Raw genomic sequence first — 19,443 nt, 5'->3', positions numbered from 1 at the left:
ATCCAGAACATCAACTATTTTAAATACGTTGGTGTCCTAAATAAGGCCAAAGGCAAGTATCCCATCTGGATTCAGCCATTCCAAGAGAGAGGCTGTTCCCACCTGCTTACAAGTGCTACTTGCTAAATATGACTGCCTTTAAAAATTTTTGTGAGAGATGGAGTGTATGAGCACTTCTTAATTTTGCTTCAGTGTCAAAGTTTTAAAGGGTCCAAGACAACCCCACCAGTCCTGTCTGAAGTGAATTAGGAAGTGTTCACTTCTGGCAGAGCTGACTGGATTTGATAAGCTCAGCTGGGTTTAGAACCAACCATTAGTCCATGGAGTCTGAGGCAGTCACATCACTGTTAGCAAACCACAGTGGAAATACTGAAGTAAGTGGAAGTATTTCTGAAAATAATTTTTTTTTTTTTTTTGGTAATATTCACAAGCAACACTGCTCTGTGTAGCTCTGCAGGGTGAGGTTGGAAGGAGTAAAGTCAGTGGACCTGACCTCCCTAGAACTAGGCAAAGCTTGATGAGTCTCACCATTGTTGCCTGTTCATCTGATATCCACCTGACATGCCAAAATATCCCCAAGTGTCTTTTCTCCACTGAACAGATAAATAAATGGAGTTGCCATAGACTACATGGAATAACCAGACTATATAAATTACCATTCATTTTTGCCTGGAAATTTTTTGCACTCATGGCAGAAATTACAGAACTCAGGCATTCGTTATATTTTGGGGAAAGACTTTGGGGAAAATGTTCCAAAGAACATAGGCAGGCATATGCTCTGTGGGGCAGGGAATTGAAAAAAAAAGACATGATCATAAAAATACAATGAATGTGAATTTAAGACAAGTCTCTTAATGCAGGCAGAGCTGTTGTTTGAGTGCTTCACATAAATGTTTTTGATCGCTTTCTCTGTTAGGTCTGTGAGAAAGGAAATAATCCTAAATTAGTGGAATTGCTATTAGCCAATGGTGCTCGAGAGCAGGATATTCGGAGCGCTTTAACCATCAGCATAAAGAGAGGAGATAGTCAAATCATCAGCTTGCTCTTAAAGAAACTTAGCCTTGATGTAACCAACAGCAGTATATGTCTTGGAGGATTTGGTATTGGGAGACTAGAACCTTCGTGGCTCATTCCTTTGTTCCCAGATAAACTTACTCCATTAAGAAAACAAAGTGAGTATATATAGATTTTGGTATACAAAATGTGTTAATATTTTTTGATGGTCTTATGTAAGTGTTTTAGATCAAGATATTCAGTTGAAGATCTCTTCATAGCATTCAGCTGGTTATAGAAAGACTGCCAAACCTTGAAAATAAATCAAGTTATTTCTGCTATTTTTTTAAAGCTATTTGTGTTTCTTGGAGAACATGCTATTTTTTTGTTTCTTTATACATACAGATGCGGGTTCTGCACTAGCAAGAATGGTGCTTAAATTCCAGATGAAGAATATCTCAGAGGATAGATCAAGAACTTCCTCTGATTTAAACTTCTCTGAAGATGGAGTGGATAAAAGCTATGATTGGAATTTCATTTCTGACCCATTAGTGGACAGTCTTTTTCCTTTGAGTGATGATATTGATAGTGAAGGTAATTGTTTTTCTTTCTTCTTTTTATAAACCCAATGTAGTGTACCATGGCTAGAGCATAGCCAAAATCAGTTGTTATTTGTACTTGAGATAAACTACTTCCCTTGAAAAAAAAAAAAATTAGGATCTTAAAGCATTTTATTCAGTTACATATTTAAAATTAGTACTTCATGCATTCAGATTTGCAGAGTGAAAATCTGGAATCCATCCAACCAAGTGTAGATACTGTTTTGATGTTTGCTTCTGAACTGTTCTTATATGCTGCCTTTACAGTCTACAGCAAAAAGCAAGTGCTTCAAGAGTGAAGTTTGTCTTATCGTGAAGTCAGGTGTATTGTGGTCTAGAAATCCCTGTTTGCTAGGCTGTCTCTAAATTAAGCATGTACAGTAAGTCCAGTATAAAAGACTATATTGTTAGCAAGTAAATTAAGTGAAACAAGTGCTATTCCAAGGATGTCTAATTGATCAGGAAGTGTAAATGACAAGTGTGTGTTCAGTCCAACATCATTCTTGGTAAGCATGTCAGGAAATCTGACTGCCTTTAGTTATAAAACCTACAGCATTTCTGTCATAATATTGGTAACATAACAGCAAGAGTAAGTGGCCTTGATTTCCAATATGACTTTCATTTGTTCAGGTGTCACTGTTGGTTTAGAACTGTTGGGTACTTAAAATAATCACAGATGAAGAATTTGAATTTTGGAATCAGAAAATCCTGAGGAATTGTTTTGATTCTGTTTTGTTCTTTCCTTTACATCATTCAGCACTGGTTTTAAGTTCTGTAGGACTGTAGCACAGACATACCATACTGATAAGTACTATATTGTCCCACACAGGAAAGCTGTTAAGTCATATGTAAATTATAGTGAAAAGAATGCAAGCTTTGCCAACAAGAGTTTTAAAAGTAGCTTTAGGAAGAGGAACACTAACTGGGTCCAGATAACCCCAAATCATGAAAGTTGGAATGGCATTTGATATTTCATTCTCAATAAATGTGGGAGTGCAAATTTATCTATTTAAATACATTTTTTTCCTATTTTAAAATGTTATTTACACTGCAGTAGTACAAAGATGTGTTACAAAGCATCTTTGGGCCCCTCCTGAAAAGAATGACATGGAAGTGCTGAAATGTGTCCAGAGGAGAGCAATGAAGCTGGTGAAGGGTCTACGGAACAAGTCTTATGAGGGAACTGGACTTGTTTAGCTTGGAGAAAAGAAGCCTCAGGGAAGACATGTTCCCTCTACAACTACCTGAAAGGAGGTTGCAGTGAAGTGGGGGTCAATCTGTTCTCCCAAGTAAAAAGCAGTATAGGACAAGAGGTAATAGCCTCAAGCTGCACCACAGGCAGTTCAGATTGGATATTAGGAAAAATTTCTTCACTGAAAGGGTTATCAAGTACTAGAACAGGCTGCCCAGGAAGTAGCTGAGCTGCTCTCCCGGGAAGTATTTAAATTATGTGTAAATATGCTGCTTAGGGAAATGGTTTAGTGATGGACTTGGCAGTGCTAGGTTTGTGGTTGGATTCAATGATCTTAAAGGTTTTTTCCAACCTGAACAATTCTATGATTCTATGATTCTAAATATTTTTCTTACTTATTTGTCCTCCTGTGTTATTTTTTTGTACTAGGAAGTGAAGGTTCACTTTTTACAAAAAAGAAGTCAAATTCCATTGCGGTTGCTGACTTATATTGTAGGGAAATGGCATTTCAAAGAGGTTCTCCTACTATGCCACGACATTCCTACTCTGTGGTAAGTCAGTTCCTTACTCCTTCCAGGCTTCTTTTAAGTCCATCTGTGTTGCCTACTGCAAAATTGCTGATAATCAAGTGTTAGGAAAGGTCATGTAACTATATGGGCTCTTGACCTGCTGTTGCCATTTAGTATTTCTTTTTATTGCTATGCAATTACTGTGCTCCAAATCACTGTATAGATGAGAGTTTATTTCATCAAAAATTTATGATCAATAGAAAGTACACATTCCTGGGAATTGCTCAAATTTTTGGTCTGGTGTTCAACGGGATATATAAAAACTGTCAGCCTATGCACAAAGACTCAACTACCTTAGTGGAACTAATATTCAGAGTGCTACTGTGATGAATGGAGGCTGATTTTATAAGGAGACATAAGAGGACAAATCAGTAGAATCAAAGTCACGCTCCTTTGAAAGGAGCTTGTGTCTTTCCATTGACTATAAAAGGAAACTGTAGACACTTGCTTCCCCAGTGAAGGGTTTTTTTGTAATATCCTGGTCTATCCTATCACCCCTCCCTAGTGAATGTAATTTTAGGTTGCCAAAAAATGCACTACTTCCATTACACTTCAGCTCTACTGTTCTTTCATATTGAATGGATCAGTAAGTTTTATAGAGATGTGACCTATTGTTATTTTTAGTTGAAATGTACAGTTTCTTTGGCTCCCCCTGGAAGTTCTGATTAAAAGTGACCATATTTGTATGTGTCCATAACTGTTTTTTCTCTTCTGTAATTTTCCAGGGACCTGGCTCTGATTATGAACCATTAATAAAACAAAGAAGAAAATTCTTGCCTTCAGATGAATCCTCCAGTAAGAAAACTATACAGTTTAACATATATAACAGATTTTGCATCCTTTATTCTCTCACAAGCATAACTTGCAAAGATTTTAGTCAGATTGTGTATTTCTTTACAAAGAAGAAGATACATTTTGTAAATACTACAGTGGAGTACATATAACACATATCTAGGATTTTTTTTTCCTGAGCTTCACAAACAATTTATGTAGAATTAAACAATGATATTTCATGAGTGCCCTTATTAGCTTTCAAAAGTTACTTCTGTTGTGCAGTGCAGTTCATCTCTTCTCTACTGTCTTACAAAATTCTGTCTCTTAATAGAAGTTTTCATGGATTTGGATCTTACCAATATCCAAACATTCACTGTCTTCTGCATTTTTAGATTCCAAGTTTGATTGATTTTAATTTTAATAATGTGATAAATGAAATAATGCTATTTTTCCCATGTTTTTGTTTTAATAGAAAGCACCTCAAAAATTTCACCACATTTAAGACCATCCGACAGTCTTTCTTCATTGATCTCAGAAAAGGAATATATTAAATCACTAGATCTTTCATCGAATGAACTGGAGAATATTGATGCTATTAGCCAGAATAGCTGCTTAACTAGTCATCTGGAACATCTTGAGAAACTGGAGCTCCACCAAAATGCTCTCACAAACATTCCAGAACAACTGTGTGAAGTAATTATGCCTAATTTTATGTAATACAAGTTGAGATTAGTTACTATAAGTTGTTTGTCTCTAACAACTACCCGTAACAGTACTGCCCATGAATATGGGAGTATATTTTTGCATGCTTCATACATTCACTTAGTTTTCATTCAGATTTATATTCAGCTAGAAATAAAAGTATTTTCATGGAACTGTTTTAAGTCATTTACTGGGGAGAAGTGCTCTAGGACATGTTATATTGAGTAACATAATGTAAATGGAACTGAGAAATGCAGGCAATTTACTGCTGTTAAATTTTATGAATCTGAGCTAATAAATATTGAAGAATGCTTTATGTTTTATTCTGTAATAGAAATATTGTGGTTTACATTGGTATGATTGCTATTTTCTGCTGGTTTTCCTAGTTAGAGAAATAGAAGTAAATTAATAAGTTGTATAAAATATAAATCAATTTAAAACCTGTAAATTCATATTTTCACTTTTGAAAAACAAATTATCCTTTTCTTTCAGAACTTGAAGTGCTTGACTTACTTGGATTTGCACAGTAACCGATTTACTTCTTTTCCCACTTATTTACTAAAAATGAATTGTATTGCAAATCTTGATATCTCTCGAAATGACATTGGACCTTCCTTTGCTTTGGATCCATACCTCAGATGTCCGACTCTAAAGCAACTTAATCTTTCATACAATCAGCTTGTGTGCACTCCTGAGTTTCTTACAAATGTTGCTGAAAATCTGGAACAGCTGTTGCTAGAAGGGTGAGTAGCATTAGTAAGTGGAATGTAGCATAACAAACACAATAGCAAGTAATGCATTTGTCATCCAGGTGACAGAGATGACTGTTACAGCACCAAAAGGATTGCTTATTCAGCAGTGAAATTGGCATTATCTCCCCACTGTGTAAACTGCTACAACTTTCAGTGTTGCATTACAAAGTACATGAGAATATCTGTATTGGGCCTTGATGGGCATTGCAGTTTCAGTGACATACTAAAAATGTTGTAGTTCAGCATTTTTCTGCTGTGTCCTGGGTTCAGCAATATGTCTCCATAGTGTTCCAGACACCGTCCTCTCCAGACACAGTTCTGTCTCTGTCTCTGTACCCTCAACTAGGGTTTTGGTATACAGAACACAGTTTTCATTCTATTTTGTATTCACCAGAGGGTTGGTTTTTTTTATAGTGGCTCATGGAATGGCTTTTGTTGGCTATGGATATGTATGAAATGGCAGAAGCAGAGAAAATACATAATGTTTCATTTAGCATCACTTTGTATTGAATTTGCTCATGAGATAATTCATACCTATACCTTATTCTTAAGAATACTATTATCGATAGCTCTGTAAACTGCAGACACTGTCTCATTCTTCTCTGGTAATTTATTTTAAATGGGTTTCTTACATACAAGTTCACAAAGTATAAAGATAGCAGTGTAGGTAACCAAGGGAAGCAGTATTAAATATGTGAGTCAAATATATAAAAGCGGTATTTTAAATTCAAAATCCTGTTGCATTTCTTCTCTTCATTAGCTTGATTTTGAATTTTATTAGCAACATTACCTTTGCAAAACAGTGCTGCTTGGTTCTTTTGTCTCTGTATTTTCAGGGTCTTTGTCTCTCTCTGGTGGTGTTCTTCTCAGAATACATTGTTCGTAGCATTGATGCTCATCCTCCATTCTATCCCCTATACAGAATTCCGTTTATTTTTTTTTGTTGTTGTTTGAGATTGATAATCTGTGACTGTAATCTTACAAACACATCTTTAGTAAACAGAATTACTTGCAAATGCAACCATCCTCTTTGTGTGGGATTGAGCCGCAGTATGTAATCTGGAACTGACACCTTGTAGTACATGCTTATATTTGCTGTCCAAATGAATTACAACAATCTTAGTATCAGTCACATAATTGCATGTTGCCACTCTACCAGGCTTTTTACTGACTTATTGGCCTTTATACAGGCAAAAGTCTTATTTGTGGTTTACCAGTGTAAGGATAGCACTGTCAGATCGATACTCTTTAATTTATCAGCTAATAGTTTCTGAACAAAACACGGATTTTTTTTTTTCTTATTATTCTCTCAGAAACAAAATTTCATGCTTATGTTCACCCATATGCTTGAAAGAACTGAAAATTTTAAACATTAGTAAGAACAATATTTCATCCCTTGCTGAGAATGTCTTCATGGGCTGTACAAAACTGGAGCAGTTCAACGCCAGGATGAATGCTCTTGGTAAGTGTGAAAGTAGGATCCACCTTCTAGGAACCATTCCCAGCCACAAAATTCCTCAGCCACCAGCGTTCAGAGTCTTGGGAGAAAAGGAGAATACCACATATGCTTGTCCCGCGTGTGTTGCAGTGGCTTAGCATATTTTGTGAAATGGTGTCAAAATTAATTTATCTGTGAAAAATACAAATTACATAAATAAGATTATAATAATACTGCAGGAGTTCCTAATTGCTCTCAGAATTTATTTGTCTTTAAGATAGAATCTTCCATTTTTAAATTACTATAACAGTATTTCAGAAGGTAGCTCTTAGCCTTGCATTAAACACAGCTGAATCGTTGGAGTCATTTTGATATGCATAAGATGCAACACTCACTGGGTGAATTATGAGAATGTATGTATACTGGCAATACAGCAAAGTGTAAATAAGATTATTTCATTATTTAATGCCAGTGTGAGGTGAAGTATAGTATGATGTAATGTGATAAAAACCGGTACCTTAACTCTGTTCGAAACTTCTTTAGTTTTGGGAGTTTAGTTTTAAATCAGCTTAGAAAAAAAGTTTCAGATTCTGCCTTCAGTAGCTTGTAAAAAGACCTGTGTATACAGAAGGTGTTGGACTCACCTTTTTAGTCTGTCTTTGATTTTAGAAAATTCAAGTGTTAAAAATAAGCAGTTCTGAAAAGTAATAGGATTAACCTCTTTTTCTGCTCTAGAAACAATACCTGACTTGTCATCCGGCTTAACAAGTTTAAAATTATCTCAAAATCAGTTTACTAAAGTTCCAGAAGCAATTCTTCTTCTACCGCAGTAAGTTATTATTGTATTTATTGATGTTACTGAAAATCTCATGGCAAGACCTTGGTTAAGCAAGAAATCATACATGTTTTACTGAGTTTCAGAAAAAATTCTCTGAACACATTAAATTCAAAAATTAGAAGCTTTTAACTGAAGACAAACCAGTCCCATTTTCTTCGTTGAGCAATTCTGTTCCTCAAATTCAGATCATTGTTATTGAGCGTATATTGCTTGAACTGAAGCTGAAAATTATTGCTGAGAAGTCCAGAATGAATTAAGTATTTTCTTGAAACCAGCAATAAAAAGACACTGGCAATTTTTCCTTTTCAAGAAGTTCTGCAGACATTTGCACAAGGCTACTGAGATTAGTTTTTCACTTCCCAAACATCACAAGATATTTATTCTCAAAGAATGACACTTCCTCAAGATGGAATTGTGATAAAGATGCATGTGACGTTTATTTTGGTGTACCTTCAATGCATTTCTCTTGTGGAAATCAAGCTTCTGCTTTTTTTTGTTTTATAGAATTTACTGACCTTAACAGGTCACTAGAATCAGATTGTGGAAGGAGAGCTAGCAAGGGTTAATCAGATCAGTTATCTGATAGATGTGGGTAGATGTGAGTGCTGATGGCACCCTGGGAAGGTAGATGCACAAATTTGTGAATTTACATTGGTCAAATTTACATAGAGCAAATCATTATTAAAATGATATTACACTGTTTCATCAAGCTAACATTTATATTCACAGCAGTCAATTTAACGGATGTGTTAAAAATGGTGCACCTTTCAGGTTCTACATCTCTCAGCCCAGGCAAATCAATGAGTTTCATGCTTCATGTTCCACAGCAACGTAAACAGCATGTTTGTCCAACAGATGACTTACAGAAATGAAATGTTCTTCTTTACGTAGTTCTTAAATGTGTGTGAAGTTGAACTATATAATTAATGAACATGTATGTATTTACAAACATTCTTAGAAACATTTTGATAAAAATGTGAGATATGTGTACCATCTGACATTAATCTCCTAACTTAGTAACAAGAAAGAGAACAGCTCAGATCACCCAGTAAAGCTCCAGTTTGTAAGTGGAATCTTGGGTTCTAGACAGTTGGTAATACCAGCAAGTTCCAATTGCTTTTTTTCTTTTTTATTTGAAATTTATCAAAAAAGCCCATGAAACTGCATGTTAGTGTTATTCTAAATTGCAATTACCTTTTTAAATATATTTATTCTAGCAAATTAGACATTGCACAGGTCCTGCCCTGACCTGTAATTAAAGTCATGAGCTAAGCTCCATTCTCTGTTACCTGTATAAATGTATATTAACTATACTGTTTACAGTTGAATTACAGGAGTGCAAACCATATTTATCTGTGTCTCCTACTAATCTGAACAGTCAAGCACATCTGCAAATTGTAGAAAGAATAAGGTAGTGGACTGTTACCACAATATGTACACTTTTATTTAAAGTGACTCTTCCATTTACTGTCTACAACATATGCACATAGTACAATGTGGATGTCTATTTTCATCATAAGGCAATTTCATCCACAGGCAAATACACTGAAAGAATATTGTACTAAATCAATCGTATGTATTTTCTGAGTTAATGAAGACCTGCTTAAAATAACACCTTAATTACTTTTGCTTGTAGTAACAATTCTCTATCTTCTGTCTACATTCCTGACAGAAAACTGTCTGTTCTGATATCTAATCCATTTGCTTATTTATTAAATAGTAGAATCATAGAATCATAGAATAGAATCATATAATAGTTAGGGTTGGAAAGGACCTTAAGATCATCTAGTTCCAACCCCCCTGTCATGGGCAGGGACACCTCCCACTAAACCATGTCACCCAAGGCTCTGTCCAGCCTGGCCTTGAACACCACCAGGGATGGAGCATTCACAGTTTTCCTGGGCAACCCATTCTGGTTCCTCACCACCCTTACAGTAAAGAATTTCTTCCTTATATCCAATCTAAACTTTCCCTGTTTAAGTTTGAACCCATTACACCTTGTCCTAACACTACATTTCCTAATGAAGAGTCCCTCCCTAGCATCCTTGTAGGTCCCCTTCAGATACTGGAAGGCTGCTATGAGGTCTCTACGCAGCCTTCTCTTCTCCAGGCTGAACAGCCCCAACTTTCTCAGCCTGTCTTCATAAGGGAGGTGCTCCAGTCCCCTGATCATCCTCGTGGCCCTTCTCTGGACTTCTTCCAACAGTTCCATGTCCTTTTTATGCTGAGGACACCAGAACTGCACACAATACTCCAGGTGAGGTCTCACGAGAGCAGAGGGGCAGGATCACCTCCTTCGACCTGCTGGTCACACTCCTTTTGATGCAGCCCAGGATACGGTTGGCTTTCTGGGCTGCGAGCGCACACTGAAGCCGGCTCATGTTCCTTTTCTCATCCACCAACACCCCCAAGTCCTTCTCCGCAGGGCTGCTCTGAATCTCTTCTCTGCCCATCCTGTGGCTGTGCCTGGGATTGCTCTGACCCATGCACTTGGCATGGTTAAACCTCATAAGGCTGGCATCAGCCCACCTCACAAGCATGTCAAGGTCCATCTGGATGGCATTCCTTCTCTCCAGCGTATCAGCTGAACCACACAGCTTGGTGTCATCGGCAAACCAGTCATTCAGTTCCAATACAAATCTCAGTTTTATTTTTTTTATTTCCTAACTTCTGTTTTTTTTATTTTTCATGTTTTCAGTTTGCGATCGGTAGATTTAAGCCAAAACAAGATCATAAGCCTGCCTGGACCAGTGCACTGGAAATCATTAAACTTAAGGGAGCTGTTATTTAATTATAACCAAATCGACCTCTTGGACTTGAGTGAAAAGGCATGTGCATGGTCTAGGCTAGAAAAGCTACACCTATCCCACAACAAGTTAAAGGAGGTAAATTATAAGATTCAATCTAAAGAAAATAGTTTTTCAATGTTTCTTTGATTTTTTTATGTCACCTCTCATACCACAAAAATCCTTAATAAAATGTATGTAATTGCAAATACTATTTCCTTTGAATGAAAATCACCGTATTTTATTAAGCTCTTCTTCATGGAATGTGTCATCATATAATCAGTTTGTATGATGAATTCATTTTGAGGTCCTTTGTCTATTAGTATGTGAAATCAGGCCCGTTTATTAAAAAAAAGAAGCTAAAAATACAGTGGTAAAAGTAATACTGAATTCTGTTAAGTATTTAATGTTCATGCTCATGCTGTTTTTTGTAATGTTTAATTACCCGATAAATGTTCTTTTATTTAGATTCCTCCTCAGATCGGCTTCTTAGAGAACTTGACTTCTCTGGATGTAAGTCATAATCCCGATTTGAGATTCTTTCCTGATGAAATGGGAAAACTGTCCAAAATCTGGGATCTTCCTTTGGAAGGACTCAATCTTAATTTAGATTTCAAACACGTGGGATACAAAGCCAGAGACATTATCAGGTTTGTGGCCTTATTGTTCTTGAATATCCTCATGTTGCTTTCTTGGGATATGCAGTAAGCATTAATAAAACAACATATCCTTTTAAAAAGACATGATGGTTTGTCTTAACGAACTCCAGTATGCTACTTTATGGAAGGTATCATATCATATGAACTCACACACATAAAACAGATTCTAGTGATTTCTATATTACTTCTTGAATGTTGTGCTTCTATAAACCATGCAATAAACGGTGCTTACCAATTATTTTGAATATGTTCCTTGTGTTCCCAAGTGCACAGAGCACATTTTCTGGGTAATTACAAAACAAAAAAAGGCATATTCTGAATTAAGCTTTAACTTTCAAATCAGAAATTAGAATAGATTGTTAAAATCCCAGTAATATCAAAAAGATATTGAAAATATAAAGAAAATGGTATGGGTTTAGATTTTTTCCTTGGTCTTGAGTGCTGTTGGTATTTTTCTTTATTACACACTGCTGTGAGTTCTGCAAACTTTTTTATGCCAGATTTCTTCAACAGCGACTGAAGAAGGCTGTACCTTATAACAGAATGAAGCTCATGATTGTTGGAAACACCGGCAGTGGGAAAACTACCCTGCTACAACAATTAATGAAATACAAACGGACAGAATTGGGCTCTTCAAAAGCTACAGTAGGCATTGATGTAGAAGACTGGATCATTCAAGGGAAAGGCAAATTGAAGAAAGATCTTATATTAAATGTGTGGGATTTTGGAGGTATCTGAAGAGCTTATTGTCATTTCCTGTTGCCTTTTCTAACACATTAATGCATTACTTATTCTTGGAGTAGGCCTGTGAAATTTTGAGTTGTGGATAGTAGAATTATGCAAGCTTACACCAAAAGTCAAGTGACTACTTATAAATTAGTGAATTCTATAAACTGGCAACCAATCCCTCAAATTTAATACAAAGCCTCAGAAATTTCTCATCATCAGACGTGGTCTGACCACTCGTTTCAACCACAGCACTTTAGAACTGTTACTTCAGAATAGCAAGAAACTGTTTGTAATCACCAGAAGAATCATCTTTCAACTCTCTTTCTCCCTTCTATACTCTGGCTCTGTCTAGGCTCTACAGCATCACTGTTTTGCAATGTCCCAGTAAACAAAGCACTTAGGAGACTTTGAAGTTCGGGGTTTTTGAAATCTTTCTAAATATGGGCAACTCCAGAAGCACTTGTAAAGGGCACTTTAGCCTATAGAAGGGTTGCTTCTAAATGTGGGTCTGTGATCATTTAAATACAGTCTGTGTCACAATGGATAAGCACAGAAGAGCATCATTCAAGCTGAATGTCCAGCTTCAATTGTGATTTGAAGTGCTTAATGATGTGAACTTGGGAGTCTTATTTTAAATTTGCTGAAAGGATAAGAGCAAGGAAGGGAAGAAGGAGGGGTAGGAAGGAGTGAGGGAGAAATTCAATATTGAAATTTTAAAAGAATCATGAGCATTCAAGTTGTGTTTGTAGCAAACATGTTTATCCAGTTGTTAAATCTTACACTTCTTGACTTTAAACTAGCTTACATGTTTGAACACTACGCTTCAGTCATTAAGCTACCACATAGTACCTACCTAAAATTCATAGTTATTATAGGTTTCCTCTCAATTTAGATGATTTTCTGTAAGCATTAATTTCATTTGTGGATTAGTTATCTGAAAATAAGTGTTCTGCTGCCTTTTTGTGACTTGAAGATGTTCAATGAGGCAAGTACTAAACAGTGGAAATTTTTTATCATTAGGACAAGAAGAGTTCTACAGTACCCATCCGCATTTTATGACCCAAAGAGCTTTATATCTTGCTGTTTATGATCTCAGCAAAGGACATGCAGCGATAGATGCTATGAAGCCATGGCTTTTTAACATCAAGGTAAGCCACAGATACATACAGAATGGAATTTCACATTCTAGGGAGCTGCTGGTGAGCAGCAAATAAACCACAAATATTTTCAAACAGGGAAAGAGGAAAGAAGCTCTTCAGTAAATAAAAACAGTAAGATGAAACAAGAGCTGAAATACATATTTAAAATATGATCAGCACCAGTTTGTACTTCCAATGGTAGAGAGTGATGTGTAAAAGAATAGTTTACATATTCTGGCAACATGTGAAATTAACTGATAAAAAGAAGAAAGGGATAGTGTTAAAGGGATGAGTAGTTAAACCCGCTTTTTCTTTTATGCCATTGTAAATTTTGTGGAAATCAGAATTTTACTAATTTAAAACTGAGTAGATGCAGGTTTGAAATCATGCTGTTAAGTGTATGCTTAGCTTCCTGTTGTTAACAGGAATGATTCCAGGACTATGATAGGAAAATTGGTCTAAGGATCTGCTTACATATATTTTTATTTCACTATTTTATTTTCATTTGATGAAATCACCCCATGGTGAGTGAGCATTCCTTGTCTTTTCCTTTCGTATGATGGTTAGCCATGGCTGAGCAGTGCTATTACATGAAGATTTTGTATACTGATTCTGTTTGTTAAGCTTGTCTTTTTCACTCTTTCCACCTTGAGCAGTGATACAGGACAGAGGGTTATAGTATGTTTAGTGTTGATGAAGCCCATTTCTGATGTGTTCTCCTCTGATATGCAGTGCTTGCAAATGTATCATTGCTGCACTGTTCTAATGACAACTAGCAGATTACACTTTGCTTTCCGTTTTTGTTGATCATTTTTAATGAAAAATGCAGTTGTCCCTCTAATTTACTGGCAATGTTATTAATTTGCAAAGTATGAAATACAGATCTACACTGCTTCTTTTCAAAAAAAGCAGATTTGTTTTATATTTCTATTTTAAAATAGACTCACCTCTGTATGTTAAAAATCATGGTTTGTAACCATGGTTTGTAATGCATTTTTACTGCCTTATCAAGTCAAGGCTATTTTATGAGACTGCAGTTTAAACTTCCTCTGAATAAAGACATGAAATAGTATTTCAGATTTCAAACTTGTTTTAAAGAGTTACATTTAAAGGGGAATAAACAGTTGCTTTTTTCTTTGTATTCTGTGTTTTGACTAAATTGCTCACATTTTGTGTGGATATGAAATAATAACATTAACTGTCTGGATCTTACTAACAGGCTCGAGCTTCAACATCCCCCGTCATTCTTGTTGGCACTCATTTAGATGTTTCTGATGAAATGCAACGTAAGGCCTGCATGAGTAAAATTACTAGAGAGCTGTTGAATAAGCGAGGCTTCCCAGCAATCCAAGATTATCACTTTGTGAATGCTACTGAAGAATCTGATTCCATTATCAGACTTCGGAAAATCATAATAAAGGAGAGTCTTCACTTCAAGGTGAGCTACATACTGTTGATAATGTTGAAAACATCCTAGCATTAGTTCAGGATTTAACATGAATTAACACATAATTAAGTATATTTTTAGTGTGACAGCAAACTCATCTTGCCTTATAGAAAATGTTACACACAGCAAAATAATGAAGGAAAACCACCAGGTTTGTTTTAATTTCATTTTCTACCAGAAAAATCAACTTAGTAAAAATCTCAGCTAAGTTCTGTTTTCAAGCACTAGGGCCATAAATAGAATATTTAATTAAAAATAGGCCATCTTTTTTCATGAAGAAACATGATCAAAACCTGCTTTTTGTTGAATGGCATCATATAATTACAATATATGTAGTGCAAGATTTCAGGGCACCAGGAAGTAAGGTTTTGTGATTTCTGAAAGCCAACTAATTCTCCATTTACTGATTTTTATTTTATATAGTATGAAACCCTTCCTAGAAAGGGGAATTCTCTGCTTATCTCCTAAGCAGCAGCATGAAGCAGTAAGTGTGAATAATAAGTATGAAGAGACTAGCCCAGGCATAAATCTGACAGAAAGACAGGATCCCATCTGTTACAAAAGAATATACATGTTTTTATTTTTTCATTTATACAGTATCAATCACGTACAGTGTCATAACATGTTTGTTAAAGAGAAAAGGTGATGTCCTGTACTACTGCAGTCAGTGGCAGAACTTCATAAATCATAGCAGAGCCCAAATTTCTTCAGAATTACTGCTTGGAAGATTTTATAGAGCTAATGCTGTATTTATGACCAACCTCACACTGGTGGTGGTTCAAAGGAAAGGAAAAGCACGCACACCTCATGTTTCTCTTTCAGGAACTTAGCTGCATCCATAATCCGCCTAACTTCATTCCACAGTTCAAGGAATAGCTAACCAGTGCTAAGTGGCAATGAGGTGGCCTATTCAGCTGGAATGGATTAATTTGACTTCTCATACATTTAGTAGGCGTGAATAGAGCTGATGTTTGTAGACGTTTATGTAGCCCTGTAGGTCCACACTTCTTCAGCACTCGGGACAAGGTCTGCTTTTTGAAAACATTTCCCTCTGTCTAGAAGTTATTCCTGTAACATCCACATCTCTTGTGACTATGACTTAAACTCACATTTAAACTTCACACAAACAGAAGGTAGCCTGAAAAAAGGGAGATATTTTCCATAATTAATGTAGGCACTTTGTGAAAGGAGTGCTCCAAGGTACCTGCTTTGAAGTTGGACAAAGTGAGTTAAGTATTCAACATTGTTAGAAAGTGCTCCGAGTCTTCGAAATTACACAAGGTACTAATTATATTCTTGACGCATACAAATGCCACAGTGCATTGGTGTTTAACTTCTTTTAGAGGAAGATTACAAACTAAGAAGCCAATTTGGAAATGTTGGGAAAATTATTTCCCATTTCCTCAAAAAAAACCCCAACAGACTAGCACAGCACCCACGGAGACGGAAGAACAGTTTTGGGTGCTAGCTAATAACAAAGGTGAAACAATGTCTCCAGGAAGGAACGCAGGCTCAGGAAACAGGGCAAAGCATGCGGCTGGTTCCTCTAAGTGTCACTAACCTAGCTAAATTTATTTCTTCCTCTCCTCTTGTCCACTGACTATCAGCAATGGAGACTTCTAGTTAAGCTACTACCCTTTCCCCCCCAGTTTATCTGAAGACATGTCTAGAAAGATTACAGATTACAAGAGGTATAAACTTTATTCATTTACCTCTGTCTTGTGCTCACCTGAGATGTGTAACATCATCTGTTCATACAGAAAATATTTTCCTTTTACTTCAAATCAAACCTTTCTCTTTGAAATTGTGTCTTCTAAGAAGACATCATTTTTTATGGAAACATGGAAATGTTTTCTTCTTTGAGTATTCATTTTTAGAAGAATGTTCATGTTAAAATTCTGGAAGAAAAATCAGTTACATCTACCTTTCAGAAGCCATTGTATTCAGTAAATCCCACATGAATAAATGAGTACATCTAAGATTATTATTCCTAATTACGCAGATCAGAGAACAACCAGTGGTTGGTCAGCTAATTCCTGATAGCTACCTGGAGCTGGAGAAGAGAATTTTGCTGGAACGTAAAAATGTCCCAGTTGAATTTCCTGTGATTGATCAGAAACGCTTACTGGGACTGGTACAAGAAAGCCAGTTACAACTGGATGAAAATGAACTCCCTCACGCAATTCACTTTCTGAATGAATCAGGTAAAATATTCTCTTCAGGTATGTTTGTTAGCACTTTATTGCACATCTGCAGCAGACCAACCTGTATGTGTTTTTAAATCTCACAAAAGTTTGCCACGGTGTTAAGCTGAAATGCTTAAGCTTGGGTAGCTTTAGTTTGATAATCCAGGTTACTATGTCACAAAGGAATTCCAAGATATAAAGAATTACTACTGTAACAATTTATATCTCTTACTCCTCCTTGAAAACGTTATAACTGCTATTTAGATAGCACAGTTTCTGAAGAAAGTTGCAATTGCTGTAATAGCTTGAATAGAATAGTGATTAGATAAATACATGTTCCAGCTTATCTCAGTGCTTTACAGACTGTATAAGATTAAATAATAAACCAAAAAATAAGTTGCTTGGGAAGAAAATCAAGTCAGATCACAAATCTAACAGGATGTCAAGTAAAGTTGAACAAACCATGATTGTGTTGTACTGTCCTGAAATACTGACATAAATTCAGTAGCTGTATTTATTATTCAAACTGCTTATGTCAAGAAAGAAAAACAGCCCAGAGTGGGGTATTTACTGTGCTTAATATAGAGCTTGAGAAATGCATTGCTAAATACAACATTCTTTGTGCAGGTGTACTCCTCCATTTTCAAGACCCAGCACTACAGCTGAGAGATCTGTATTTTGTAGATCCCAAGTGGCTGTGTAAAATCATGGCACAGGTTAGACCCTGATTGCTTTTTTCATCTACATTTGTAGAACCTTTTCCCATCTGAAACCACTGTAACTCATCCGTGATTCTTCTTCACCATTTCTTTACTATTTCATTACCTAGAATTTTCTCAGGACCCAGGTTGGTTTACCTGGCTCTTTCTGTTTCGTTTGCTTTCAAGACAACTGCCCGTCTCAGCAGTTCTATGTTCTTATGCTGTAATGTCCAGTATCATTTAAACTGCACTGGACACGAGAATGGATGTAGAACAGAAAAAACCCATGGATGCAAAGTAATGCTGTAATCTGTTGTGATAAATTGCAATGAAAGCTGGAGCTTTGGGTTAAAGCAGTAAGAATGGGGGGGGGAGGGGGAAAGGGTCATTGTATGCTTACCGATGGCAAAAGGGAGTGGTAGATTCACATTTTGGGATGGGAGAGTAGCAGACTGACTGTTCAAGGGAAATCATCAGTGAAATGTTGATCTAGAAACACCAGTTATGTATATTCAGATTTCCTACCCTCTGAAACTTTACCTTTCATTCAGTGTAGGAAATGGGATGACAAAATGTAAGTTTGAATCTTTAAAACTGGTGCAATTAAGAGTGAGAAAAGACCTAGAAGGTCACAACACACAGTGAAAGCTACTGAAGAATGGTAGCACACAAGAGGTTTGGACAGCTTTAATATTTTTCACTGCTGTCTTCTTACTGGCTAGCATTACGAAAATGTTCATTTTCACTGTGAAATGGAGTCCATTTCCCCCCCCTAAGTATTAGCCTACTAAATATTTCAGGGAGAAAAGTTTGTCAGGAATATGAAATCTAATGATGGCTGAACAGCTGAAATTGCTTTACTTTTTTGAAAGATTCTGACAGTGAAAGTGGAAGGCTTTTCTAAATATCCTAAAGGAATTGTAAAGCGTTCAGATGTGGAAAAATTCCTTTTAAAGAAGAGCAAGTTTCCTAAGATCTACATGTCACAGTACTTCAAGCTTCTGGAAAAGTTCCAGATTGCTTTGCCATTAGGAGAGGATCAACTACTAATCCCAAGCAGGTAAGCAAAGAGCTAAACCCACAAATGGCAGCCATAAAGATCAATCAAAATGAAACATTCCCATCAGGTTAACTAGTTTAATCAGGTTGACTAGTGATCACTAAAGCAATTTGGTATATGAAAGCATGATAACGTACTTCATACACTAAATTTTAGTAAATGCTTTCAGAGACATTTTAAGCTGATCTTGTACCAGATAAAGCTTACATCCTATTAGCATGGTGGGTAAAAGGAACCTAGAAATGATAAAATGATTTATGTTGTAAGGATAATATTTCTTTTACCATGCAGCAGGAGGATTATACCTTTACATTGCAGTGTGCCAGTATTACAGATTCTTATTGCAATATAAAAACTAACCATGAATTTCTATAGCTTGTTTGCTTGGAGTAAGAACCACAGTCAAGTTACTCAGAGGCAGTATCTCCTCCAAACAGTTCAGTCATTAAATGTGGTGACAAAGAAGTGTCTTGGATTTGAATGAGGTCCTTTTGCTTTATCTGAAACAGGTTAACACAGTTCCTCTGCCTCAATTACAGATTTCTTAGTATGTTTAAGAATGCTTATGTTGCCTAATGGAGAATGTTGCATGGTTGCACTCATCAGTTTCTATTTTCTTTGAAGTTCTGGCAGAGGAAGATTTTACCTGAACATTTTACCTGCCTTTATATGTGTCTCAGTTTTTTTCTCACATGTACATTCAATATCTAATGATTGAGGTTCTGTTGGGATTAAATTACAGCAGAACTTCACATTACCACAAGCAAGCAGAATAAGCAAACACACTACCTGTCTGCCCTCTGATCATTTGAATTGATCAATCATTAATAAATAAATTTTTATGTAATAAATACTGTATGGCATCAGTCAGTTTCAATA

General features: G+C 36.1%; 1 protein-coding gene across 3 annotated transcripts in view; it reads left to right on the top strand.

The window, feature by feature from the left end:
* Positions 1 to 19,443, top strand: part of LRRK2 (leucine rich repeat kinase 2) — a 70,460-nt gene that overhangs the window by 31,648 nt on the left and 19,369 nt on the right. For all 3 annotated transcript variants that reach the window (XM_057417788.1, XM_057417787.1, XM_057417789.1), the window contains 16 exons: positions 917 to 1,172; positions 1,399 to 1,587; positions 3,214 to 3,335; positions 4,079 to 4,148; positions 4,600 to 4,820; positions 5,322 to 5,572; positions 6,895 to 7,043; positions 7,755 to 7,848; positions 10,556 to 10,742; positions 11,112 to 11,293; positions 11,803 to 12,032; positions 13,052 to 13,179; positions 14,390 to 14,608; positions 16,620 to 16,821; positions 17,431 to 17,519; positions 18,377 to 18,564. In XM_057417788.1, the coding sequence (XP_057273771.1) occupies positions 917 to 1,172; positions 1,399 to 1,587; positions 3,214 to 3,335; positions 4,079 to 4,148; positions 4,600 to 4,820; positions 5,322 to 5,572; positions 6,895 to 7,043; positions 7,755 to 7,848; positions 10,556 to 10,742; positions 11,112 to 11,293; positions 11,803 to 12,032; positions 13,052 to 13,179; positions 14,390 to 14,608; positions 16,620 to 16,821; positions 17,431 to 17,519; positions 18,377 to 18,564 (2,777 nt within the window). The remainder of the gene's footprint in view (positions 1 to 916; positions 1,173 to 1,398; positions 1,588 to 3,213; positions 3,336 to 4,078; positions 4,149 to 4,599; positions 4,821 to 5,321; positions 5,573 to 6,894; positions 7,044 to 7,754; positions 7,849 to 10,555; positions 10,743 to 11,111; positions 11,294 to 11,802; positions 12,033 to 13,051; positions 13,180 to 14,389; positions 14,609 to 16,619; positions 16,822 to 17,430; positions 17,520 to 18,376; positions 18,565 to 19,443) is intronic.

Source organism: Pezoporus wallicus, unplaced genomic scaffold, assembly GCF_028554395.1.
Source record: "Pezoporus wallicus isolate ANWC-B61680 ecotype Strahan unplaced genomic scaffold, APGP_CSIRO_Pwel_v1 contig_5542, whole genome shotgun sequence".
In the NCBI taxonomy this organism is placed as follows: domain Eukaryota; kingdom Metazoa; phylum Chordata; class Aves; order Psittaciformes; family Psittacidae; genus Pezoporus; species Pezoporus wallicus.
Note: the sequence above shows the minus strand (reverse complement) of the source record. Positions and strands in the feature narration are given on the sequence as shown.